The sequence below is a fragment of the Hippocampus guttulatus genome, chromosome 5 (assembly GCF_054856545.1).
Source record: "Hippocampus guttulatus isolate MCC_2025c chromosome 5, RoL_Hgut_1.0, whole genome shotgun sequence".
NCBI classification, from domain to species: Eukaryota; Metazoa; Chordata; class Actinopteri; order Syngnathiformes; family Syngnathidae; genus Hippocampus; species Hippocampus guttulatus.
Window position 1 is genome coordinate 3,211,988 of NC_141265.1, and position 27,803 is coordinate 3,239,790.

Here is a 27,803-nt window from a genome sequence, read left to right on the forward strand (position 1 = left end):
CATGTTCTTCCGCTGGTAAGACCGGCAACATGGCAGCGGACATGCAGGTATGTGTGGTTGGCTTTTTTGCAACACGGTAAAATATTTCACAATGAGTTCTATGTCATTCATCCACCACATTCGTGATAGTTCCAATAATATCATCACAATTTAGAGGAGTGTGTGAACTCTGAAAGAGACACGTGGCCAGAATTTATTTAGCCTTATAGCTAATAGCGAAGTGCTACGTAGCCTGAGAATGCCCTCTATAAACAGCTGCCTTGGGCAATTAATGCCGGCCAGGCAACGTTTTTTTAAGATTAAAAAACAAATACAATCTGGAGAGGAAGTTAATTATATCTTTTTGGAGCATTATCTAAATAGCTGGACACCAGTGAGCTGATTTTGACTTGTATAGATCACACAAACCACTGTCGAATAGATGATAACGTTAAGCATGCCCTCGTTATTTGTTAGAGCTTGGCATTATTTAGCCCCTCAAACTAATCGATGCAAAAATAGGAGTTGTTTTAATTTTAAAGTCCTTCTTTGGCGATTACTACTTGATTTTATAGCGAAGCCTTCAGAATAAACTTCGATTGAATGATTAAATCATCGCGTGACTGTTTTTTCAAGTGTACACTACCAACGTGTTATTTGATTTGGTATGCCTAATGTTATTTTATTTTCAAGGTTTCCGACACTCTGAAGAAATTTGCTCTAAAAGTGACTACAGCCAGTGTGAAAGAGCGTAAGGAGATTTTTGGAGAGCTGAGACAATGTTTAAAGGGTAAAGGTAATGTGGGTGCTTTTTTTGTGTGTGTGTAATTTTAGTTTAGATTTAGTTGTGTTAAAAAGAGATCCAGTCACCACTGATGGTTTGTGATTTGGGCTACTGTTTTATTTTAGAGTTACCAGAGCCTGCCATCAAAGGCCTTTGCAAGCTCTTCTGCCTGACTCCTCACAGATATAGGTACGTGTGTGTGTTAATATGTGGTCTTATGAAAGACACGTGCATTGCATTCTTAGTTTTTACTGTTTTTCTTCTTTTCTGTATTTGTCAGGGATGCTGCATCCCGCAGAGAGATCCTCTCTGCCATTGCTCAGCTGGCTGAACGCCAGCCTGACATTCTGGTTATGAGCCTCCTCCACTGCCTTCTCAACAGTGGAGTTGTCAGTAAAAATGGAGAGCCAGGGTATGTATGTCATACAACTGATTTTGTTTGATTGTGATCGGTAGATGAGGCCTCATAAAGCTTTAGGTATTGATACGGTATTGATACTGTGTCAGAAGACTCGGCACTGTGTCATTCTGTTACTCAATAGCTCACATGCTGGATTTTACGTCATTGGATTGTAGGCAACCTATATGCATATAGAACTCCTGTCCAAGTTGAATATGACTCTCGAAAACAAATGACAAAAGGTCATCCAATCATTATCCATTATTGTTTCTTACATAATACAGTGGGACCTCGATTTACAATCACACGGACTTGAAGGGAAGACTTTAGCTTCAAAAGATGCCTGATTCATTTGGCGGAGCTGCAATCCATTGACAGATGTGCTTCCTTAAAAAGTTCTGTGCCTTAGTAACAAGTATCTATTGAGCGATACAGATGTTGTATCGGTCACCTGACTTTTTCTCCAGGCGAGAAAGTCTGATATTAACAAGTTTTACCATAGAGTTTCAATGGCTGAATGATGCATGGTTTATTTCTTCATACTCATACTTTGATTTTCAGGAAAAGTACAGGCTCTGCTGCCTTCATTGGCCTGTCTTGGACCTGCCTTTTAGTCCCAGCTGTCTTTTCTGCACCGGAGAAAAGACGAGGACCAACCTGGAATAAAATGGTAAATACCTAAAGTTTTATATTTGTCATTTATATACAGTTTAATTGTTTGTCATTTATCGCGGGGATATATTTTAGATCCACTCACGATCTAAATCGATCTGTGATTTTAAAAGGTTTACCCTTCCAACACACTTGAAACACATTTAAGTACTTATTAAAACACATTTCGACGTAATACAAACACACTTTTCAAATTTTTCCTTTGTGAAAGATAAACCACAATATCGCGGCAGTTGACTGAAACGTATTTCTGTGAATGGATTTGCATTGTCACATTAACGGGCAAATGTAACGTTGTCACTTGAGTTGACGTGGTGGTTGCTGTCGCTCAGGTTCACGTTCAGAGCCTGCTTGTGGCCGAGGTAGTGGGTGGAGCCAAATCTACTGCTCAGAAATCAAGCCTGAAGAATCTCACTCATCTTTGTGAGAGAGTGAGTAGAAGACTCATAGACAAGAGTCAGACATCATCAATTCCACTGACGTGTACACACTGGGTTCCGCAGAGATCTGACATTTTGGCTTCTTTCCCAGAATCCGGGTTTGGTTGATCAGTACATCAGCGCCCTGTTGAGTCTGGACCCAAGCCCTACAACGCTAGCTATGCTGGGTGTGTGTTTGGACTTTTGCACATCTCAGAAGGACAAGGCAACAATTGACAAGCATAAGGTAAGTTGTTTGCATCATATCATGGACTGTAGATTCAGTGCTCTGTTATACTTACCGCTAAATAAATTGACACTCACAACCTTGCAGGGGGCCATGTTAGACTTGTACATAAAGTCGGTCTTAATGAGTAAGACAAAAACCCATCAACACATTCTGGACAAAAGTGGCTCCTTGTTGCGCCACGTCTCTCACTCTGAATTCAAGGAGCTACTTCTCCCCAGCATTCAGAAGACGATGCTGCGAAGTCCAGAGAATGCTATGCAGGGTGAGCTGCTTTTTGGATTGTCATGGCTATGACTAATACCCACTCTCTTATTCCTCAATTCCTAATGGAGTGTCTCCTAATTAATCTCTCACCAGCAATTTCGTGCCTGCTGTCTGCACTGACTATTGATCTCAGTCAGTATGCCATGGATATTGGAAAGGCTATAGCAAGTAAGGGATTTTAATCAAAAACTGAATATGGGTGTCTCTTCAAAAAAAAAAATATTTAACATTTGCCCATTTACATTTTACCTAGATGTATTTTAAACGTGCGAAAAAAACATGGTGACCAGTAACGTCTGTCTCTCTCCTTTTTTTTTGGTTTGTTTTGAAGGCCAACTGAAAGCCAACAATGCCCAGCTAATGGACGAAGCAATCCAGGCACTGCAGAATTTGGCCCGACAGTGCAGTGACACCAATGCTGTACAGGACATTGTCACACACCTATTCAAGATTCTTGGAGGTGAAATAGATATTAGCTATCTCAACGATTTTCTTTGTGGGTTTATATTTGACATAGTTATAATACGGAAATAATGTTAACGTTTTGCAACGTACATGATTACAGGATCTGAAGGAAAGCTAACAGTTGTCACCCAAAAAATGAGTGTTTTGTCAGGTATGAGACATCTTCTGTTGTGAATCCTCATCACGTAAAGAAGGGAGAACGAACCTGTGGGTTATAAATGTTTCTGATTTTTAGGGATTGGCAGCTGCAGCCACCATGCAGTGTCAGGAGGCTCAAGTCAAACTTTGAGCTCTGCAGTGACAGTGATGTTCATCCCTTATTTGCAGCAAGAAGGTATCCTTGATTTATTGATTTTTTTCCCCCTCCTCCACCTCTCTTTGTCACTCTGGTTAAGTGAGGTCAAAGTCCTTGGAGCTCATGCTGTAAATATTTGCTTCATCATCATCAGGAAATTGCCATGCCAGTGTTGTGTACACTTTCACATTGTGGACAGCGATGCAAATGACTTACATTATAATTTGCCACAATATGATTTAATTGAATCATTCAGTGGTTTCAAATGTTTATTTTGATGTTCAGTGGAATTTGTAGTTTGAACATTTGGTTTTCATGAACAGTTTCCGTGGGCCGTTGGTTTACAGGAGTGCCGAGCAACAGGCAATGAACTAGTTTGAGCAGCAGTTTAGAATTCATTGCCTCGTGGCATAAAAACGCACTCTCAATTACTATAAAAAAATTGGCAGAGAAGCTTTTTCATGCAAATACTTAGTGTGATTGTGCCTTTACACCTGTCTTAGTGCAGGTTAGTTTGTGATGAAATACAGTGCATTTCATTAAAAAAAATAAAAAAATGGATCTGTCACTGCCATAGGAACATAACTCCATCGAATACCGAGGACCTCCTTCATTAAGTTATTTTGTTATTTTATTGATATACAGTTGTAGCTCGGTTTTCGAGCATAATCCGTTCCAGAAGGCTGTTCGAAAACCGTTTTGTTCGAAAACCGAAACCATGCTCTTTTAAAAAAAAAAAATCTTTATTGAACACGTCTGTTCACCATGGAACGCTAAACGAGGGAGCGTCAAGTGACGCATTCAAGTGCGTTCAGTTTGTTCGAGAACCAAAATTCGGTCGTCATCCGAAGCATAAAAACTCAAAATGTTTGGTCGAAAACCGATTTGGTCGCGAACAGAGACGTTTGAAAACCGAGGTTTGACTATATTTAAAACCGTTTGCACTTCAATCACAGGATTTCTAATTGCCCCACGGGGATAAATAAAGTTTTCTGAATCTGAAGGATAAGCAAATGTACATTTTATGGAGTGCTACCTTTGGGACTGCCATTGAAGAGACACACGCACGCACACACATATACCTATACAACAGCTAAGTACAATTTAAGAAATGCTTGAGACATAACCATCCCCCCATTTAAATGAACTTTTTGCTACCTGCTCAATTTAGTTCACGAGGGCACCTTGGTGCACGGGGTGTCAGTGCTCTCCCAATGGAGCAGTCGCCTTACTGTGCAGATTCCCAGCGCTCTGCTAGATTGGTTCCAAAAGGCATTCATGCTCAAAACTTCCACCTCTCTGGTTCGCCACGCCTACATCCAGGCCATGCTCGGGGCCTTCAAAGGTCAGTTCACACAAGGCAAAAACCCCTTTACAATGTATAGATTCTAATATCGCACTTGATTTGACCCCTTTTTAGGTGACACTCTGGCCCAGGCGTTACAGCTTATTCCCTTGCTGCTCCAAACAGTGGAAAAAGCTGCAGCGCAAAACTCCCAGCATGCGCTTCTTTCTGAAGGAGTGGCGGCTTCGGTTCTTCTGAGTCGACTTTCCCTGCTTGAATCAGTGACAGGTGATGTTCACATTTTTAGTAATCACATACCTTATTCAGGAGAACTGGTTAAAAACTGTTGGCTGTAGGACTGACAGTTGTTGACACACTTTCTACAGAAGCAAAATTCTCCGGCTTTTGGAACTTAATCTTGGATGACAAGAAGCCACTTTTCACTACCGAGAAGTTCATCTGCCAGTCCAGTGATGAAAGTGAGGCTTTTGTTATAATCTCTTATGTGTTATCCTCATAAATAAATTCAACGTGTAAAGCATTGTTTCTCTCTGTTGGTCTGTCTTTAGCTCAGCTGACTGTGCTGCTGCTCTGCGAAAGACTTTTCTTGGATCATGCCCACAGGCTTAATACCAGCAAAGCTCAGTGAGTTTGTGCTCTAAAGCTTAATGAATGAGTGTCTCCTTGACTTTTATTTCCGCATGTGGTAAAGCAGTAGTTATCAACTTTGAGATTCTGGGTCTCATTTTTTCCCCTATTCTTACAAGTCTTTGTAGTCGGAGCCAACTTTTGTTTCAGTTAAGAATAATAGACACAGAGCATTGATTTTTTTTTAATCCCTTTGAAAGTACACTCTCCCATGGTATTAGTCATAAGAACAGTAAATGTAGTATTTGTATGGAGAAACATGAATATAAAACAATTAAATGAAAAGCAATAACTCATATGTTTGTACTGACATAAACAAAGGACCCCCTCTCCATCTTATTCCTACGCACCATTAGCCTTTGCGTGAATTGGGTGCTCGATTTCCTGTATAGCGAAATTAGAAAATATCATTTTGTTTCCATGGAAACTGCAAATCCACTTTCTATGACAATTTCAAAGTTTACCAATGTGGGAATTCCAATTGTTGCATCTTAGAAGAGAAAACATTTCAATCCCGCTTCCTGCTGATGTAACGGTGTAAGACGTAAAAAAGAGGCCAGCGACAACGTACAATCACATGTTTAACTACTTTCTGAATTATTTCGCTTCAAAAGCTTAGAGGCCTATCACTAACTACTTAGTTATAAAGTTGCTTGTGTTCTGGTAAAAGAAGTTCGACGCGGTCTTATTTAGCTTCAAGTAGACATAGAAGCCAGGTGTTTGGCTCCTACTTCCCACTGTATGGTAACGGCATGACCAGGACTCTTAATGTAAACAAGCTTCACGTCGCTCAATGTCATAAAACTGCAGTCAGTCTTCAGCAAAATTTCTGCAAGCATCTCTACTTCGTCAACTTCAACTGCTGCAAATATTAAGACCAGTTGCTTTCATAGTTTGGATTTTATGAGCATCACATCTTCCTCTCCATTGGCACTGACCTATGCTAAATGATAAAACCACTTTACTGTCCATGAAGTCCAAAATATTTTGGCGATCCTTCAAATATTTTCATTAGGTTGATTAATACTAAAGTATGGTGTCTCCCACACACATAAATATAATACCTAATGTTCCTCTGGCACTTGGCACCCGATCTTATCGGGTGGCTTGTCGCAATGCAAGCACATTAGCAGAAAGTGCATGTTGTGGCGCCGTGCTCTCTCTATAAAATGAAAAGGACCACGGGTACAACATTGAGGTGGTAATTTGGAATGACTCAGCTCATTCACTGCCATTGACGGCATTAAATGTCAAAAAGATCCATTTTAACTGGGCTGGCAGCGAATCAGACCTAACTACCGGTAATTGAAACTAAACCCTGATCAGTGGCTGCATCTTTCTTTTCCATCAATTCTCAAAGAAAGGAGTAACATTGCATCTTTATTGCATCCAACCAATCTTGCAGGATGTATCACAGTGCCACCGTGGCGGTCCTGTTGTCCCAGAGCTGGCGTGTGAGGAAGCGAGCAAAACAGACGGTCAGAAAGCTGCTCTCTTCCTTGGGTGGCTCCAACCTTGCCCAGGGCCTTCTCGGCGAACTTCGAGCTGTCATCAACAAACACAAAGTGAGGACCACAAATTTTCTAAACAACATTGCTTAAAAAAAAATAAAAAATCTTGCTTTGCTTTCTTAAAAGCATAGAAAAAGTCTGACATGCTTGTTTTATCAGGTTATACCTCAGGATGTCTTGGTGTTAGAGTCTGGAGAGCTGACCGAGCTTGGTCGCACCTACGTTCGCCCGCGTGTCCTGTTGGACGCACTGCATGCCATTTGCGCCTCGGCCAGTCAATGTGGAGACCCTAATGAATCAGAGAACTTGGCTATGGAGATCGTCATTGTTGCTCATCATCCATCCCTAGGTACAAGAAGGGCCTGTTACATATTACACAACTGTCCATTTGGTAACTTTCTTGCCTTTTATACCTTTCATGTGTTTTACATCCTGTCTATTCTTTATGTATCTTTCTAAGTGGAAGCTCGCAGTGATCTGTGGCCATTCCTGCTCTCCTCCATGAACATAAAAGCAGAAGAATTCATCGAAAATAATCTGGAGGCTATTCTACCACATTTGTTGGAGGTCAACACTGATAACCAGGTTAATCCCTACTGTTCCTTAGTGTTGCCCTAATTTTGTTTATACAGAAAAATGAATGACATCAAGAAAAAATATTGTTTAAAGGGCCATAAATACATAAGATAAGAAAACCTTTATTTGTCTCACAATGGAGAAATTCCCAATAACATATAACAAGTAACATCCATGAAACGAAATTATATGTCCTGAGGGAAATTGTGATTCATTTTTCTTCAGGCAGTGAAAAATGCTGTTGGTGCCCTCTGCAGCCTTTCTCCAGACAAGCTGTTGCCTCGCGTAATCAGTCACATAACAAAGGAGCTTTCCCAACCTGCTCTAGTTCATGTCACCAGAGAGGAGTACGCTATCATGCTGACTCCCGAGGGGGAACTTTATGACAACTCCATCATTGAAAAGTAAAAGATACATTCAGTCTGTCATGTCATTGGCCGATTGTATTTTCAATGATGTCCATCTTTCCATCACTCTTTTCCCAGTGCACAGAAAGAGAACACCAAGAAAGGCAATATCAAGAAAGAGAACAAAGTCTACTCCTACAAGGAACAGATATTTGGACTTGAATTACAGGAGGTAGTTTAAAGTCATTTCTCTATGCTGTTTTAAATGTCATTCCTGGATGTAAATTCAAATGTGATTTCACAGGAGATTAAGAAGAAAAGGGGCATCAAGGATGACGTGCAGCTCACCGGCAAACAGAAGGAAATGATTGAATTGCAACGTGATAAAGAGCAAACTATACGGAAAAGACTTCATGGGGTAAGGAAGCAAACCGTTTTCTTTAAAAATACACAATATGTGACTTTTATTCTTTTCACCTTGTAGACCGTTGACTTGGTTCTCATTTTCCCCAGCTCAATATAGAGTTCCAAAGTGTAGTAGGCCTCCTCGTGGCTGTTCTCAAAGAGAGACCAGCTCAGATTACCCGAGAGCTACCCTCAGTCCTCCAGGTTCTGTTGCCCCTGTTGCGCTCCCCGCTGACTGCTCCACGTGTCCAGCAGATCTTCTTGGACATTGGAGTGTGCCTCATACCCAAGCACCTCCATCATCTCGGTACACAACTTGCGTGATAGTGGTTTCCATAGACAGCACCGTTCAATTTGACACCACAATATAGCGATTTGTGCTTTTTTTCAAGGTGTTCTTGTGGGACATGTGACTTTACGATTGCTAAAGCCTGAGTGTAAAATGGATGTGGCCTGGGAGCAGGAGGACCTGGACAAGGCAGTTACCCGTACTGTGCAGCTGCTACATGACCACACTGTCCCTCAGAAAGCTGGCAAGACGAGTGGTAAGGAGAGGCATGATCATTGTCTGTCAAATCCTGTCTGGAATATGTGCTTATAATGCAAATACATTTACAAAAGGCCTGTGGGATGTTAAGCAGATGCACAATGAGCTGCTATACACAGTCCACGTGCTTTATTATGCACACAGCAAAATGCCGAATAATCATCTGAGAGACGCACCTCATCTATGGGGCACTGTAATAGGTGACCTGGATGGTTTTATATATATCCATCCATCCATCCATCCATTTTCTGATCCACTTAACCTCACAAGGGTCGCGGGGCGCGCTGGAGCCTATCCCAGCCGTCTTCGGGCAGTAGGCGGGGGAGACCCTGAACTGGTTGCCAGTCAATCGCAGGGCAGGTGCATATACACAACCATCTGTGCTCACACTAGAGACATTTTAGAGTGCTCCATTCATCTGCCATGCATGTCTTTGGAATGTGGGAGGAAACCGGAGAAATCCCACACAGGCACGGGGAGAACATGCAAACTCCACAGAGGAAGGCCGGCGATACGAATCGAACCCTGCAGAAACCTAGTTGTAACAATGGCTATGATTTTGGTAGTTCCTACCTGTCTTATTTGTACTGTGTTTTTTTTCTCTTCCAGGTGTGACCCCACTGCCTGCCCCTGCTTTTTGCTTTTGCTTCCCTTTCCTGAATGCTACACTCAGGGAGTCTTCAGGCAGTACAGAGGAGACTGAGAGCTTGATGACTAGATCTTTGCAAATCATCCATGAGCATTGTCAGCTTCGGGCTCAGACAGATGAGGCGACCGTTATAGACGAGGTAGAATTTCTTTTCATACTGACATTCAAAACAGGATCTATTTTGGTTCTTCTTGCATACCGTTTTGGCAAGACTGCTTCTAAATTTCTCTTTGATCTTCTCAGAATGGCCCTGAACTGCTTCCACGTGTTGACATGCTGATGATGCTGACCCGAGTTATTTCCACTGCGACACCAAGACTTCAGGTGAACTTTGCCAATTCAAGCATTGTCTTAATGCCTAATTAATTATGTGTACTAAGAGAGAGAAAGTTTACAGTTTAAGGGAAGCCAAAACAAGCCATATTCTAGATCTGTCTTCGACTTCGGACAAAAAGCTTCACAAAATGGCAACTGAAAAACCCACCTGTCATATGCATGGGAAATTTGTTGTTGTCAAGAGTCATAGTTGAGTGTGTGTGTGTAAAACTTTGCCTTCATTAGTCGAACTCTGTACATGTGTTGTCACTTCATGTTTTGTATGACACTTAATTTAAACAGAAATATTGAAAACATTCAATATTTTGTGCGAAATATGACTATTTTTTTCTGCATTGGTGTAATTGTGGACTGTGCAGCTTGACATGCCGTTCCAACTCTTTATTAGGTGTTGGCGTCTCAGTGTCTAACAGCACTTTGTGGCAGTGCCGGGGGAGGTGAGGGCTGCACAGTAGCAGAGCAGTCAGAGATAGATGTCCTGCTCAACGCCCTCCTTTCACCTTGCTTCTCTGTTCGTGATGCTGCTCTCAGAGTGAGTTTCAAATAAGCCAATTACTTTTTTTTTTTTAAGCTTTTTGCTCTTCTCCTTCACTTTGAGTTTAGTAGCTCAATTATTCACAAAAAGCCCAACGGAATTGAACAAATGATACCTTGAATGAAAACAAATTTATATCGTTTTTTTTTTTGTTTGTTTTTCCCCCGGTGTACAGGGATTGTCAGAAATGGAGTTTGCTCTGTCGACAGACAGTACAGAGCAGAGTGGACTGAGTTTGCTGCGCAGGCTCTGGATCGCTAGGTTTGATGTTGAAGAAGAAGGACGAGCATTTGCTGAAAAGTATATACGATGAGTTTTTATGTGTATTATTTTTCTGTTTGGTTTTGGAATGCTGACGTTAAATACTTTTTTCCCCATTGGATGATACAAGTACTTACCAGTGAAAGCAGTCTAAAGGAGTATGACCGTGTCTTTAAGTGGCAGTGGAAACAAGTTCAGCATTGTTTTAAATGGGCAATTTTGAGAAACCAAAGTGTAACAAAATGTTTTGGTCCTCTTAGACTCTGGCAGTCTCTTGATCTGGAGTTGGTCCCAGAGCTCTGCTCCCTACTAATTGGTGACATCACTCATCATGAAGAGGCTGTTCGCTCTGCTGCAGCTGAAGCACTGTCAAGTGCCGTTTCTCACTATAGAGACCAATCTGCGCCAGTCCTTGGACAGCTAACTGAGCTCTACCACCAAAAACTTTATGTGAGCGCGCCCACTATACCAATTATCTCGAACATTATTTGTGGCAGCTGTTTGCTTCTGAACCAAACCAAACAAACCTTTATTTATCTTCATTAAAGAGACCACCACCTGTGCTGGATACCTTGGGCAGAGTGATCTCGGAATCTCCACCGGATCAATGGGAAGCAAGGTAAGAGAGAAGAACGTCAACATCATATGGATTCCGATGCGTAGAAATGGAACTGTCCAACTCGCACTCATTCATTTTGCACTGAGATTGTTTATCACTCATGGCTCTAGGTGTGGAATTGCTCTCACGCTGAACAAGTTGTCCCAGTACTTAGACGAATCTCAGGTCACTCCCCTCTTCCTGTTCTTTGTTCCTGATGCTCTGAATGACCGTCACACTGACGTACGGCGCTGCATGTTGGAGGCAGCGCTCTCAGCCCTCAACACGCATGGAAAGGTGCGGCCCGCTCCTTTTTTCACCATTCCTTGTAGTTTTCAGTGCATATAATATCATACAGTCATTTATGTTTCTTCAAAGTTAACGAGTCTCTAAATGTGATGATGTGTGTTACAGGACAATGTTAGCTCCCTGCTTCCTGTGTTTGAAGAGTTTCTGAAAAATGCGCCTCAGGACGCCAGCTATGACGCTGTCCGTCAGAGTGTGGTTATTCTTATGGGCTCCTTGGCCAAACATCTGGACAAAAATGACCCGAAGGTCAAACCCATTGTGGCCAAGCTTATCACAGCTCTTTCTACACCAGCACAGCAAGTAAGAAACGTTGGCTCTTTTTTCAGCTTTGATGCCGAAATGATTTTTGTTTAAGTTAAGCGTCATCCAAAACATGAAGTGATGGTGAGCAGTTTAACAGTGCACACATAAACAGTGAGATGCATTGTGGTCATCAACAATGTGCATTTCTTGTTCCTTCTTGAAACAAGGAATGAACTGTGGACAAGCATGCCTCTCAGATTTTTTTGTTGCCTGAATTGTTCACCATTTTTCAGCCATCCACTTTGGCCTTTGCAGTCTCCACCATGGGGTGGATTAGTGAATCGGATGCATGATCTACCTGCATATTTATTGACTCTTGTGTTAATTTACACTCTTCATGGTCTTCACAACAGAAGGACTCCGTTATGACTAAATTTACTCTTTGATCAGAGTGCTCCCTGAAAGTCCCCGCTCGCTTCCAGGGCAACACACTGAGACTTTATAGTACAAGCTACTAGAAGAAAATAATCATCCATCGCTTTTGAATCTAATTAAAGAGCCATATTGTGCTCCAATATATAATGTCTTTGCTGTCCTTCCCCGTGTAGGTTCAAGAGTCAGTGGCCAGCTGTTTGCCTCCTTTAGTGCCTGCCATCAAAGAAGATGCTGCAGGGATAGTAAGGAATCTGCTGCAGCTGCTGCTGGAGAGTGACAAGTATGCTGAGAGGAAGGGAGCTGCCTATGGGCTTGCTGGCCTGGTCAAAGGACTTGGTATCCTGGCTCTCAAACAGCAGGACATCATGGCAACGCTGACTGATGCCATTCAGGACAAGAAAAACTTCAGACGAAGGGAAGGTGAGGACTGTACTTGAATACACCTTGTGGTGCAACCTGGACACATCGTCAGTGATGTTACTGGGGTCGTAGGGTGTTTCGGGTCTTACATCAGACACCATCAAACTTGCCACTTGACAAGCTGCTGAGCCTCAACTCCACTAAAACTCCCAATAGCATGAAGTGCACAAGTTCAAGAAATGGTCCGCAGCTTTTATTATTGCGGCTTTGTCAGGGTTTTTTACCCGGACAAAGTTAAACAAATGACTCGAAACACAGGGAAGATTGTCTTTCTTCGGCGGAAGTGGATTTCTGAGCGCGAACGACGGTTTAGTTGCTCTGTGATTACACTCAGAGTCCCTTGTCCTCCTGTCGCACTTTTATTGTGAACATATGCAAAATACAAGAAAAACACTGCCCCGGAGATTTGCATACCGCGCCCCCCGGTCCGGCCCCTCGGTAGTGATCTGATCTACCCGAAGACACAAGTCACAGACTTTGCTGATGACAAATGTCCACCTGGGCGCGACAGCTGTTCCCAAACCGTCGTTTGGTATTCAACAGCTCTTTGTTCCCAATTCGTTTATTCCCACGTTGTGATTGAGTCAAGCCTTTTTCCATCTGTTCGTCCCCCTTGCTTTGACGTGATTACTCCTCCGCCTAAACGGCCGACCCCTCTGCGCTGAGTATGTGCAGACATGCCCAAATTAACCGAAACTTTAAACATGATACCATTTTGCTCATAGATTTCTCTATCAGGCTTGTTTTGAAAGTTATTTTTCTGATGTTTTTTTCTTTTTAGAAAATTAGTCTACAGCATTTGTGGCTGCCACAGAAGCACTTTGCTTATTCAGGTTGCCAGAGCACATTGGCATGTCTCGTTTTCTGTTCTGTCCTGTTTTCATTCTTCTTGTTTATCGTAGTTTCTTGTTATTGATGATACTAGTGTAGACTGTACTACCAGAGACAAATTCCTTGTGTGTTCTACATACTTGGCCAATAAAGATGATTCTCTGGTGTTAAGAAACACATCTCTAAACGATGAATCGGCTATCAGAATATGCCAATTAATTTGTTGATCACTTAGTAGTCTTATTAATGGATTCATTGTTGCATTTTTAGAATATTGATGTTTCATCTCTTTCAGGGGCACTTTTTGCTTTCGAGATGCTGTGCAACATGTTGGGCAAACTGTTTGAGCCTTATGTTGTTCATGTGCTGCCACACCTCCTGCTGTGCTTTGGAGACGGAAATCAGTATGTAAGAGAGGTGAGCAAGAGAATCAATTCCTAGTGTTTCTTTTTGTTAAACATCAAATTCTCAAATCAGTTTCACAACGTGCTCAAATGGATGGTTTATGTGGATTTGTTTGTAATGTTCCCTCATCCCTGCACCAGGCTGCTGATGACTGTGCTAAGGCAGTGATGAGGAACTTGAGTGCACACGGAGTAAAACTAGTTCTGCCTTCTCTGCTCGTGGCCCTGGAAGAGGAGTCGTGGCGGACCAAAGCGGGTCTGCATGGACAACACACAAAAACAAGCCATGAGTCTTGTGAAAGCATGGGCATTTTCATCCATCCAATATTCCAAATCTGCTTTTACAGGCTCTGTGGAGTTACTTGGCGCCATGGCTTTCTGTGCACCTAAGCAGTTATCTTCCTGTCTGCCAAATATTGTTCCCAAACTGACCGAAGTGTTGACTGACTCCCATGTGAAGGTGCAAAAAGCTGGTCAGCAGGCTCTCAGACAAATTGGCTCAGTCATCCGTAACCCCGAAATTCTAGGTGAGAGGTGTTTATTTTTTTATCAATGTATTTATTTTTGGTTATGTGTCCATGTTGAAATACAGCGGTCACTCGCTATATTGCAGTTCACCTTTCGCAGACTCACTATATCACAGATCCCCCCCCCCCCCCAAGTAGTTTTTTTTTTTTTACAGCAAACAACCTGCATTGTGTCCTAATTGACTTTCTTTATATTATACTGCATAATTACATGATGTTTTTTACAGCATTCGAATCCGCACTATATTCTGGGTCCTGAATCCCTTTTTCTTTGCTAGATTTAACCTTTTGCCCCACAACAAAACAGGAGTGTTAAAGCAGATGTTTACCTTTGTTTCATTGTAAAATAATATTAACAATAATAAATAATCATAAGTACAACAGTCAACATAATAATAATAATACTGTATCCTATTTTCCTTGCAAATGTTTGAACTTTGAGCATGTTTAAATGAGAGGAATGTGAAAAATATGTTTTTGGTCGAAGTTTACAGACTTTAAATATTGTATAATTGTAAAAAAAACAAACAAAAAAACTTTCCTACGTTGTGGATTTCACCTCCTGTGAGTTATTTTGGAAATGTAACCCCGCAATAAACGAGGGACCACTGTACACAAACACATTTTCAGCAGCTAGTTCTGCAATCCTCAAAAGTAGCTCTGATTTTGACTGCTCAACATTTTAGTTTTTTGTAGATTCAAATTAAGACAGTCTATGTCTAAAATGACTTGATTGAAAGTTGATTCATTGGTTTAGTCATGCAGTTTTCCATATTTCTATAAATAACAGAAGACACCAGTTTTACGTTGCCAATTCGGTTCCAACTCGGAGCCTTCTGTGTAGAGTTTATGGTCCTACCAACGATGACAGAAACTTTATCCGGGATGCTCGGTTTCAATCAAAAATGTCTCTCATGTTAATTTCCAGTAAGTTCCCTTTAATGAGCTCCATTTTTCTTTATTGAGGGGACTTTTAAGCAAGCTGTATTATTGTTATGTTAAATGTTTTGTAAAGCGCTTTTGTTGCAGCTGTTGTGAAAGCACGATGTCAATAAAGATGTCTTGAATTGTATTGTAACCAAAGTCCATTGCTTTTACAAGATCAGCATCTGGTCACAAGGTGCAACATGGTGGCTTACTTGTCCAGAGAAATGGCTTAACAGCTGGCAACATATTTCACGAGACTTGTGCAGATGAGAAATCCTTATATTCTTTAAAACTGGATTTTGACCTTTTTTCTTCAAGTCTCGCATCCCTTTAGGTTGATAGGTAGAACTCTCTGCAGTTAGCAGGACACCCAAGAGTGTTCAAATTGAGTAATCTGTATGGATCATCTTGGATTGTATGTCATAAGACCCCATTCATAGTGACTGTCATGATCTCTTTCTCAGCTATAACGCCCGTTCTGCTGGATGCTCTGACTGATCCATCTCGAAGGACCCAGACATGTCTTCAAACCCTTCTGGACACCAAGTTTGTACATTTCATTGATGCCCCTTCACTCGCTCTGATCATGCCCATCGTCCAGAGAGCCTTCCAGGATCGTTCCACTGACACTCGCAAGATGGCCGCTCAAATTATTGGCAATATGTACTCCCTTACCGACCAGAAGGTATGGCTCTCCGCAATACAACAAGGCTGTATCACATTTTGTTTAGCTTGTCAAGCACTTTCTTCTGTGGGCCAATGAACCACTGTGGTATGTTTATGTTGTGTGCTAGGATCTGTCACCATACTTACCTAGTGTTATCCCTGGACTGAAGACTTCCTTGTTGGACCCAGTGCCTGAGGTGGGAATAGTGATTGATTGACAAATAAAGCGGCAATAGTGTGTGTCCGTGTGTCTGAAGCTGATACCGTAGATGCTATTCTCTAGGTGCGTACAGTGTCAGCCAAAGCCCTGGGCGCCATGGTGAAGGGAATGGGTGAATCCTGCTTTGATGACCTTCTGCCGTGGCTCATGGAGACGCTGGCCTCTGAGCAGAGCTCAGTAGATCGTTCTGGGGCAGCCCAAGGTGACTAACATTGCTGATCATTTCATTTGTTTGAAGTAAAATAACTAAAATTGCTGACAGAATTCAATTTCTGGTATATTCAGGATTGGCTGAGGTGATGGCCGGCCTTGGAGTTGAGAAGCTGGACAAACTAATGCCAGATGTGGTACAGACTGCGAGTAAGGTGGATATAGCATCCCATGTGAGAGATGGCTACATCATGATGTTCATCTACCTGCCTCTCACATTTGGAGACAAATTCACTCCCTATGTCGGGCCCATCATCCCCTGTATTCTAAAGGTAATTGCTTCTCTGCTTGGAATGTTCGGAGTGATTCAATCATTGCATAATGATTTTAGTGTTATTATTTGAATAGATGATCTTTACATTTGCGGTCTGAATCACCAGGCCCTGGCTGATGAAAATGAATATGTGAGAGACACTGCGCTACGAGCTGGCCAGCGCATCATCAGTATGTATGCAGAGACTGCAATTGCACTCTTGCTTCCTGAACTAGAGCAGGGGCTGTTTGATGACCTCTGGAGAATCAGGTCGGCAAGACTTAGTCTCAGTAAAGTGTGGAGATTGGATGGACGTAGTTTGAATCTCCATTTAATTGTGTGGCCATGTTTGTGTTCCCTAATAGGTTCAGTTCTGTCCAGTTGCTTGGAGATCTGCTGTTCCATATCTCTGGGGTGACAGGAAAGATGACCACAGAGACAGCATCAGAAGATGACAACTTTGGAACTGCTGCATCAAATAAAGTAAGGACTTTTTTTTTTTTAACCAGATAATTATTTCTGGTAATAGAGTAATTTTAAGATGGAATCCGAGTAGCGTGTTTCGTATCAAAAGGGGAAACATTTGAAGTGTTTGTCTGTGGTTAACTTTAATTGTCTCACTTCTAGGCTATCATTTCAGCTCTTGGGGCTGAGCGGCGTAACCGTGTGCTTTCCGGCCTCTACATGGGCCGTTCGGACACCCAGCTGGTAGTCCGCCAGGCATCTCTACACGTGTGGAAGATAGTGGTATCGAACACACCACGAACCCTTCGAGAAATCCTCCCGACCCTCTTCACCCTCCTGCTCAGCTTCTTGGCCTCCACTTGGCCTGACAAGAGAACAGTATGTACCTGATGATTTTATCTTGTTGGCGTTTTTTTTTTTGTTTACCTTTTTTCTGTTTGCAAAAGTTAACTACACCGTGCTTTTTTGGTTTAGTTTTTAAAAAAAAATAATTTTTTTTACTCAATGCATGTATCTGCATGATTTCAGATCGCTGCTCGGACTCTGGGTGATCTGGTGAGAAAGCTGGGTGAGAAGATTCTTCCAGAGATTATTCCCATCCTGGAACAGGGTCTACGTTCTGACAAGAGTGATGAAAGGCAGGGCGTCTGCATTGGCCTCAGTGAGATCATCAAGTCCACCAGCAAAGACGCGGTCAGTCATTTAAATGCATTTTCCTCATTATGGGTCAAGCAGATCATCACCATTAAATAAGACTGACATTATGTTATTATTTTATAGGTGCTGGTCTTCTCCGAGTCTCTGGTCCCCACTGTAAGGAAGGCTCTCTGTGACCCACTGGAAGAAGTTAGAGAGGCTGCAGCCAAAACATTTGAGCAGCTCCATGTAACCATTGGTCACCAGGCGCTGGATGACATCCTGCCTACTCTGCTGAAACAGCTTGTAAGTCACTAAAAATGGAAACATTCTAACCAGATTTACACTTGCTATGGGCTATTCACTTTTTTCTTTTTTTTGGTGCTAAATCTTTTTCCAGGATAATGAGGACACAGCAGAGTTTGCTTTGGATGGGTTGAAGCAAGTCATGGCAGTTAAGAGCCGATCAGTGCTGCCCTATTTGGTGCCAAAGGTAGCAGTTGATGATCATAACTACCGGAAGAGGAAGAGCAATAATGTGACTGACTAAACCAAATCCTGTACCCTCAGCTGACTGCGCCTCCTGTGAACACTCGTGTTTTGGCCTTCCTGTCAGCTGTGGCCGGTGATGCCCTGACCCGCCACCTAGGCGTCATTCTCCCCGCCCTCCTCTCCTCACTTAAAGGAAAACTAGGAACAGAGGATGAACCTCAGGTAACACTTAACAAGCTATGTTGATGCTATTGTTTTTTGGTTGTTGTTTTGTTTTTACATTGTTGTAACTGGGATTATTATTTTTTGCATCAGGAATTATGCAGTTGTCAAACAGTGATCCTCTCTGTGGACGATGAAGTGGGCCAACGCATCATCATCGATGATCTGTTGGAGGCGACTCGAAACTCGGATGCTGGCCTCCGACAGGCCGCTGTTACTATGCTCAATGCCTATTTTGCCCGCACACGCCTAGACTATAGTGCCCATACACGTAACCTGCTGTCAGGCCTCATCCACCTTCTTAATGACACCAACCCAGAGGTTCTGTCTCAGAGTTGGGACACAATCAACTCCATCACTAAGGTGTGTTCATGTGAATGAATGTTTCCAATATATTCCGCCGCTGGAGTCATTTATCGGCTAACTGTTTGCTTTTCTTTTTTTTTTTTGTTTGGGTTTTTTTTTCCCTCAAAGAAATTGGACGCAAGCAGCCAGCTGGCTCTAATTGATGACCTTCATCGAGACATTAGATCAGCAGCCGCTGATGTAAAAGGTCAACACCTGCCTGGTTTCTGTCTGCCTAAAAAGGTAAGACTGTTTTCTGTCGCACGCTCAATAGTCAAGTAGAATACGTCAGTGATGTCGAAAATGTATAGGCTCTCCCCCAGTTTAATTTTCTATTGCTATCGTGGAGAGCAGTGTTTCCCAAGACAGGTAGAATAGTATATGGATTGAAAAATTGGCATATATTTAGTAAACATTGTACCCCCATGGACTTCAGAGAACATGTAGTTTAAATTTTTATGAACACACTACAAAAATGCATTGAAATTGAGGAAAATGGAACCAACTCTCACCCTTACACATCATCTTTGTGCTTTTACAGGGTGTTACTTGCATCCTGCCTGTCCTGAGAGAAGGTGTCCTTACTGGTAGTCCTGAGCAGAAAGAAGAAGCAGCCAAAGCATTAGGAGGGGTTATTAAATTGACATCCCCTGAGGCTTTGCGCCCCTCTGTGGTCAACATCACTGGGCCCCTTATTCGCATCTTGGGTGACCGTTTTGCCTGGACAGTGAAGACAGCTCTATTGGAGACTCTTACCCTTCTGCTAGCAAAGGTCTGTTAAAAGGTTCTCCTCTTGGAATCACCGATTCATCAAGATGAGATGCGGAGCTTGACTCTCGTGTTTGGTGTTCCATCTTCCAGGTGGGTATCGCGTTGAAGCCCTTCCTGCCACAGCTGCAGACCACCTTCCTAAAGGCCCTGCAAGATTCAAGCCGTGCCGTGCGGTTGAGGGCTGCTGAAGCCCTGGGCCGACTGGTTTCTATCCACAGCAAGGTTGACCCGCTCTTCACAGAGCAACTCTCTGCCATTCGCAATGCAGAGGACTCTGGAGTCAGGTGTGTGCAATTATTGGGGATCAACGTCACTTAAGTATTCATTGATTCCTAATATGTGACAAATAGTTCCTACGGCGATATTATTTGGATGGCCGGTTACCAGTGTTACTGTACTCTACATGAATACTTTGGATGTACTGTATAGTCATTTGCCTTGTTTGCCAGGGAGGATTTTTGTGTGGTTTCACTTTAATTTGAAATGTGGCCTCGTCCGACCACAGAACACTTTTGCACTTTGCCTCAGTTCATCTTAGGTGAGCTAGGGCCCTGAGAAGCCGGCGGCGTTTCTGGCTGTTGTTGATAAATGAAAGAGTTGGAACCCTGATTCAAAATTGGCGCAAAAAAATAATCGAGAAAAGTATATGTGGATTTCTGATGGAAACCATTTTTTTTTTTAAATGTGTTGACTAGTATTCATTCATGCAAGGTTAAGTAAACGTAACGTCAAGTGTCATTTCAGAGTCAGTGTTGTGGTTTAAAGAAATAACTGGTATTGGGCAACTACTCAATAAATTGCTGTTAGTCAAGTTAAAATGTCACTGCAATATGACAGTTGTACAGTAAGTGGCTACTAAGGAGCGGTACAACTTAACACCAACCCTCATATTCAGCTTTAATTACTGTATATCTTATGAATATGCAGGAACCCTTTTGTTAGCTGCAGATATTTTGGGCTCCATTATAGAAGCAGTTAATTGTCTGCTACGTTTCTACTGGGACTACTATTCAGTCAGTAAATTTCTTTGCGGGTTCTGTGGCGTAATTACGCTAATTTACAGCAGGATTATTCGGCAATATAACCTGTTGTTCACACTGAGCACACTCAAACTTAAATAGAACAGCAAACCGAGCTTTGAAGCCAAAACCAACGATAAGCGGATATTTTCGAGATGCTTTGCCGAAGGGAAGGAAAATTAAATTAAATCCTATAACTATCAAAAACATCACATATCAAACTAGCCAGAACTTTTATTATTTGACTTTTGTTATCTGAACTGTAAATTTGTTGGCAGACAATTTAATAAGTGAATGTGCGTTTCCTTTAAAAATCTATTTTTAGGTAACACCGCATTTCTCACACACAAATAGAACCAACACCAACAATTTATGGTTTTTATGTTTGGGTGGTGTGTTTTACGGTTTTGTTATCACACTTGGTCTTTGACAGGGAGACAATGCTGCAAGCTTTAAGATTCGTCATTCAAGGGGCTGGGTCAAAGGTGGATCCAAACATCCGCAAGAACATCACCACCACATTACTAGGCATGCTGGGACATGACGAGGTATGACATTGGGAGCAGAGCAGATTACTTGAAGCATGAAACAGGATTGGGGGGGGGGGGGGTTCTGGTGAAAAGCCTTTAACTTCTAATTTACCAATTGAGTCAAATGAAGTGTAACCATAGAAGCATTTCAGAACACTGTTTTCTGGTATTGGTCTTTTTCTGTGAGCACTGCTGAAACTGAAGTTGTGAGAGAGGATGTGGTTTGCAAAAGAGGTGGTTTTAAATCTCTTGATGAGTAAATAGGGCAGCTGTAGCTCATCTTGGGCTTTGAAACTAAAGGGTGACTGTTCAAGTCTCGATGAGGACCAAAAGAAATTCCAAGTAGTTGGTGAAGACGAGAGTCTGCAGGGCACATAGCCCCTGAATATCAGCTCAGGGGATGTGGTCCCCCTTTTGCACGCCACGTCACTCATAAGTCTCCTCCTTGCATGCCAGCATGTATGATCTCTCTGTGTGGGATGCAATTCAAAGATACAGAAGGTTGAAGGCCATTTGCTTTGGAAGGATTCTGCACAATGCATTTTTATTAAAAAAAAAAAAAGTAGTCGATGACCTCTCATGTCTGCCTGCCCGCTCACCTCCTTGTGTGTGCTTGCTCAAATAGGATGCAACTAGGATGGCTTCAGCTGGCTGTGTTGGTGAGCTCTGCCCTTTTCTGTCAGAGGAGGAGCTGAAGAGTGTGTTGCTTCAGCACATCTTGGGTTGGTATCCACTGTAAAGGCAAAGTTCATTTTCTCTGAGTTTATCTATTAAGGTGTTTGTTTGCTTTAATGTATTTCTAGCCAAGCCTATTTTTTTTTTCTGAAAGAACGAAACATAACGGGATTATCTCATGTGCCGACAGTGCGTGTGCGCACGCGCATCTGTCTGTGTGTTTACACGTACGTATAAGATATGTCAGACAAGTTTTTCCTATTGAAGCAATCCCTTTGGAAAGTCACACGTTTTCCCAGCTGTCTTTGCCATGTCTTGGACTCCAGATGTGATTCTTCCAGGATTCTCTCTCGCTCCATTCTTCACAGCCGTCTTAATGTTGTTCACATTATTAAAATTAGTTTACCTCGAAGCTTGGTAATGAGGGGGTGGGGAGGGGTAGGACATATCGTAAAGTTTGCTCCAGCACAGTGATGTTCTTGTCGGCCAGAAATTGGCCGGGGACATTGTGAGCAGGCGTGTTGCCATGCTGAAGTAGGCCACAAGTCATCCTGCTCCAACTCTCGCCTCTTCTCGCGCACTGAAAGGAGCACGCGACACCATTTGTCTTTGTCGACGTGCAGGTTGATCTGTGCAAAGAACTGGCAGTGGACCAGTGCCCCTCGCATCAAAGACTGCGATCAACCTGACTTTGACTTTGGACATCGACTGTATTCCTTTCTTCGTCCCTGGTGACGTTAGACTCTTCCACTGATGTCGCTGGTGTTTGCCCCCCCCCCCCCCACCCTCCCCTGAAAAAACACAAATAGGTGACTTTGTGAGTAGCTAACTGTACAGTAGGCAGTCTGTTGTTGAAACGATACATCTAAAGAGACGAAGTTCTTTGTATGTCAGGTCGTGGTCCCTGTCTGGCGCTTATGTCTTTCTTCATCAGCAATATGGTTTTTGAGAGAGCTGATTCCTGCTTGTCCTTGGTTGCAGCGGATATGTCAGGAGTGGACTGGATGGTGCGTCACGGTCGTAGCTTGGCGCTAGCCATAGCTGTCAAGTGTGCCCCCGAAAAGCTGTGCGGGAAGGAATACTGCGACACCGTGATGGAGACCATTTTGAACAACGCCACTGCCGATAGGGTGAGCAGAAAGTTTGCCGCGTGTGTGTGAGAGACGTCTGTTCTTTGCCAACAGCTGTCCTGATTGTCTTTTTGAATTAAGATGTTTGTTTCTTTAAAAAAAAAAAAATGCATTAAATATAGTCACAACAAAACAAGGGTTATAATAGTTGGGGGGGTTTCATTATTGTTAGTTTATATTTGGGTAGAATTTTATTTAATGAGTTTTTATTACAGGTTTGATTTTATTTGTTTGAAAATGCTTTGTATAAGTTGGTGGAGTTTTTTTTTTTTTTTTTTTTTTTTAGTACACCGGTATTTTTTATTTTTTAATAAACCTGGAGTATTTGTCCAATGCAATATTAATTGGGCAAAAGGGTCATTTCTGTATATGGAGTATTTTGTTCAGTAAAAATTAAAAATAATGCAGTGCTTATGTAGCTGCATTGGAATTCAGGATCAGAAATGTTTTTTTTTTGGTGATGCATATTTTATATCAGCTGAACATTTGTGATTTTTTTTTCGTTACAATATTTCCAGTATGCAAAAATGTGATTTATTTTTATATTGATATTTAGAAAATATCTTGTATTGACAACCCTTAAAACAACCACAGTGACTGTTTACATAAAATCAATAACCTTTTTCAAACCCGAATATTGGCAGTATTCAGGGTTTTAGAGGCCATCTAAACACATGCAAAACCCCGAATATGCTCTAATTCAGTTTTTTTTTTAAAACACAATAATATTCCTTGCTTATCCCTTTTCTAACCTGAGTGTTGGATTATGTCAATTCGATCGGGTTATCTATTGCAAAGGAGGCACTTTGCGGATGCTGTTGCTCTATTCACAGGAAGTACTTGTTTGCGCTGCATTCTCGCCATAGCAAGCCTAAACTTGAATACTATATTTGATTTCTCCGCCGCATTTTCACATTGTTTTTTGTCTCCGGTGAAAATGACACGTGTATACAGACACACATTCACGTGTGCATAAGTCCGTCGGAAATACACAAGCAGAGGTAAACAATTATGGCGAAGCTCAGCTACAGAAATGCACACGTCCACACGTTTGGAGCAAGGAAGAAACCAAGTATTTTATTCCTGTGGTGAGTGACATGAAAATGTGTTTTATTGACGGTAGAAAGTAAGCAGCGGATATGACATCTACAGTAATCCCTCGTTTATCGCTGTTAATGGGGACCAAAACCACCTACGATAAACGAAAATCCGCGAAGTAGCGACCAATAAACATATACAGGTAAATTTCTTTTTTTTTTTTTTTTTTAAATATGTTTGAAAAAATCTGCGATGCACTGAAGCCGCGATAAACGAACCGCGAAATAGCGAGGGATCATTGTTCGTTTAAATCGGGTTATTCAAATGTGGGAGGAACTTTGTCTGCTCACCCATGCTATTCAGAATTTTTCAGGAAACGGGATTTTGAACTTAACCTGACTATTGACTGCATGTAAAAGAAGTCAGCGTATGAGTGGATAATTTGACCTGGCTCCTCTTTCAGATTCCCATTGCCAGCAGTGGGATCAGAGGGATGGGATTCCTGATGCGATATCAGCTCAGCGTAGATGGAGGCAGTAATGTTTCCCAGCGTTTCATCACGCAGTTTGTCAAGGTTTGTTCTGCAATACATAATCGGTCATCAATTTGTTAATGATGCCAGTCTTTTCGGTTGGATTTACACGACAGGTCCAAGCGGCCCAATTTAATGCCTTTACGGTATCCATTGATTGTGTTGATTTTTCAAGTGAAGCTGTTTTCACATTCACTGGCAACACTACACCTGCCAACGCCAGGCAGCGACAACACATAAGTTATAATGAAATTACGCATATGTTAAAGTTTTAGTTGGCCTGAGCTGACGTGTACTTTTATGAGACCCACCTCGACCTACCTCAATGTCAGGCTTGGATTCACAGAGTATATGCAATCTGTCACTTTATTATGTAGACCCATTGGCAGATATCCAATACTAATCTGTTCTTTATCCACATTTGGAAGAGGCTTTTATGGAACCTTTAATTGTCCCACAAGTTAGGAAATTTGCGAAGCATTTTTGGGATACATTTACTGTATATTCGATTCCATGCTTGTTTTTTTTGTTTTGTCTCCCCTCCCCCCACGTGTCCATGGCGCATATCCGAACTGTGCCACTTGACTCACTTGAACAATGAAGTGCAAATCCAGTCTTGATGCCCACAAAACAACATGACCAAACATACTGTATACCACATTTGACCGAGCCCTGCCCCCAAACGCCAAAACCCACGGGTAATTGATGGCCCCGCCCCCCTTATAGGGGTTTTGAATTGCCGACAGATGCCACAAGATGATTGATATGGGACTACTTTGGTCTAAATGAAGCTTCCCAACTCACTTCAAACTCAACAACTTTTCAAACTCAACACCAATCTCAAGACCTGTATTATCAGAAGCTCTTTTAGACACGCTGCACATTTTGGGAATCGTGAATTGAATTTCAATGGATTTATTTTTTATTTTTTTGGTGGGGGGGGCGGGGAATAATATCTTATTTCAGTGGGTGAGGAAGGTCTTTGTTTGTTGGTCGGTTTTATAATTTTTTTTGACTGTAAAGCACTTTGAGTTGCATTTAGTATGACAAGGAGCTATACAAACAAATTGGAAATGAATTGAATTATTATTCCCATAATGAACCTGCTGTATTAACATAGCATGTATGTTGGAAGATTCATGTTCCTTGTAACACCTGCTGTCTGTGTGACCCCCGCAGTGTCTTCAGAACCAGTCCAGTGACATCAGGCTGGCGTCCGAGCGGGTGCTGTGGTGGGTCTTCAAAGAGCCTGCGGCCCCTGCTATGGAGGCAAATCACATTAAGCCTCTGTTGAAGACTCTGTTGGACAACACTAAAGACAAGAACACCAGCGTCAGAGCCCAGAGCGAGCACACCATCGTCAACCTATTGCGACTGCGCCAGGGAGAGGAATGCATGCAGGTTAGACTACTGACGGACAGTATGGTGCGTTATAGATGGAAATCATTGACGCAAGAAGACACTCATGTACTTTTTATTACGTTTTGCATTTCAGATGATTATAGCCATTCTGGACTCCGCAAGTAACGACCTTTTGTCCGAGTGTCATCGCCGCTCTTTGAAGAAGATTGCCAGTCAGCAGGACTCCAATGAAGAGATAGATGATACCATCCTAACGTGATTGAACTGCACTGTGTTATTGAATAATGTCAGCCAAAAAAAATGGATCACCTGATGTGATTTCCACCGTATGAGCTCCAGACACAATAATCAGCTCATGTTGCTCTGTTTTCCAGCTCAGGAACTCAGGATACTTGCAAGCTGACTTAAAAAAAAAAAGCAAGATCAGACCTGTAGTTCACACTCAACTTTTTATAGCTGCCCCTTTTGTCAGCAGATAAACAATTTGAGAACATGACTTTGCATTAGCATGAATCTCAGCTTTATTTGACTTTTTTTCCCCATCTTTACAGCGTTTTGTGATTTGGCAGACTTTCAATTGACATTTATTCAGCTTTCAAAATGTTTTACAATATATTATTGTGGTTATAGTTTACCTGGGCCCAAGAAGTATTTTTCAGCCCCAAAATGGTCCAATGTGGCAGTGTCTTACATAGGGATGGAACTGTAACGCGATATTAAAATTGCCACGATATTGTTGTCATTTTATATTGAAAGCAGCGCATCTCCATCAAAAGATATTACTTTCTCCCTGATTCAGGCGAACACAGCATTGTGAACTACATAGACTATGATGCTTTGCGCCGCTGAACCAATTGATACTCATGACACCAAAATAACTCGCTAAGCCAATTTCTGTGTCATTGCTATCATGTGCAAAACCAGAATATTGGGCTTTTTTTCCTGTTTTTTTTTCAATATTGAGTTTTATACGGTATCATGTCTTTTTTTTGTCACCAATCTCCCCACAATATCGTGCTTTTATTGTGAGGTTCATATCGTGATATTGTGTCATGACGTTTAGATATCGTTCCATCATCCCTCATCTTACAGAGACAGATACAAAAACTGTATTTGAATGTGCCACAAGTTCCTATGCTCACACACAAATTTTGGTTAGGATTTCATTCCTAAATCCCCTTCCAGAAAATCTTAGTTCATTGTTTTAACGCCATTTAAACCCCAAATAAGACATTTTAATTTAAAACCTTTTACAAATAATTTTTCAGTTTTGTGATGGGAATGAGGCCAATTCTGTTCAGAATTTTCATTCTTGTTAAATACAGTATTTACTCAAATGATTTGAGATGCCACAGCGATGGCATGTGGCACAGATCCCTTACGTTTCTGGTTGCTGATTGATATATGTAAAACATTTGGAGCGCTGTGGATTGCTTTTGGACAACAGCAAATATTCTTATCCCATTGATATGGTTGTAAAAAGGCAATACAAAATAAAAAAAATCTTGATTTCATACAGTAGAGTGAATTATTTTGAAGCATTTATACTCAAGGACATTTAAGGGTTTTGCATGGTCTTTCATAACTACTCTGGCATTCAGCTTCAGTATGAAAATGAACAGTAAATTAAAGTGGCAAGAGTCTAATTGTTGGAACACACACCCAGTGTCTCAATCTGAATGCGGTTTATGTAGTCAATAAATCAGTTTGCCAAATTACTCCTGTATCTTAAATGTCACATTGAATTTCTGTGTTTCCAACTTTGTGGGCGCAATTGTGGATTGTACTGTTCAAACATGACTTGACATTCAATTCAACTTTATCAAATGTGCTCTATGTGCAATGTACAGCACAGATGACATTTCTTTCCTCTCAACCACAGGAGAGAGAGGAGCAGGTGCCCGCGCCGCCATCA

At 41.8% G+C, this 27,803-nt stretch overlaps 1 protein-coding gene across 1 annotated transcript; it reads left to right on the forward strand.

Annotated features, from left to right (window-relative positions):
• gcn1 (GCN1 activator of EIF2AK4) lies at positions 1–27,606 on the forward strand. The gene is made up of 57 exons (XM_086111484.1): positions 1–47; positions 673–775; positions 889–952; positions 1,044–1,175; positions 1,725–1,833; positions 2,168–2,266; positions 2,367–2,501; positions 2,589–2,766; positions 2,862–2,936; positions 3,100–3,228; positions 3,334–3,384; positions 3,469–3,567; positions 4,700–4,873; positions 4,949–5,101; positions 5,200–5,292; positions 5,383–5,458; positions 6,867–7,026; positions 7,132–7,321; positions 7,433–7,557; positions 7,774–7,952; positions 8,034–8,127; positions 8,200–8,313; positions 8,409–8,607; positions 8,693–8,845; positions 9,457–9,635; positions 9,740–9,820; positions 10,221–10,364; positions 10,543–10,667; positions 10,889–11,078; positions 11,177–11,247; positions 11,358–11,523; positions 11,641–11,835; positions 12,387–12,633; positions 13,760–13,881; positions 14,010–14,124; positions 14,216–14,395; positions 15,787–16,007; positions 16,117–16,185; positions 16,272–16,410; positions 16,494–16,690; positions 16,799–16,941; positions 17,037–17,154; positions 17,299–17,514; positions 17,665–17,829; positions 17,917–18,078; positions 18,173–18,265; positions 18,343–18,486; positions 18,580–18,849; positions 18,961–19,074; positions 19,373–19,603; positions 19,693–19,886; positions 21,055–21,169; positions 21,777–21,873; positions 22,808–22,956; positions 24,458–24,568; positions 25,706–25,927; positions 26,022–27,606. Exons 1-57 carry the CDS (start codon positions 30–32, stop codon positions 26,145–26,147), a joined length of 8,013 nt encoding a protein of 2,670 aa, XP_085967610.1. The 5' UTR covers positions 1–29; the 3' UTR covers positions 26,148–27,606.
• The last annotated feature ends 197 nt before the right edge of the window (positions 27,607–27,803 follow it).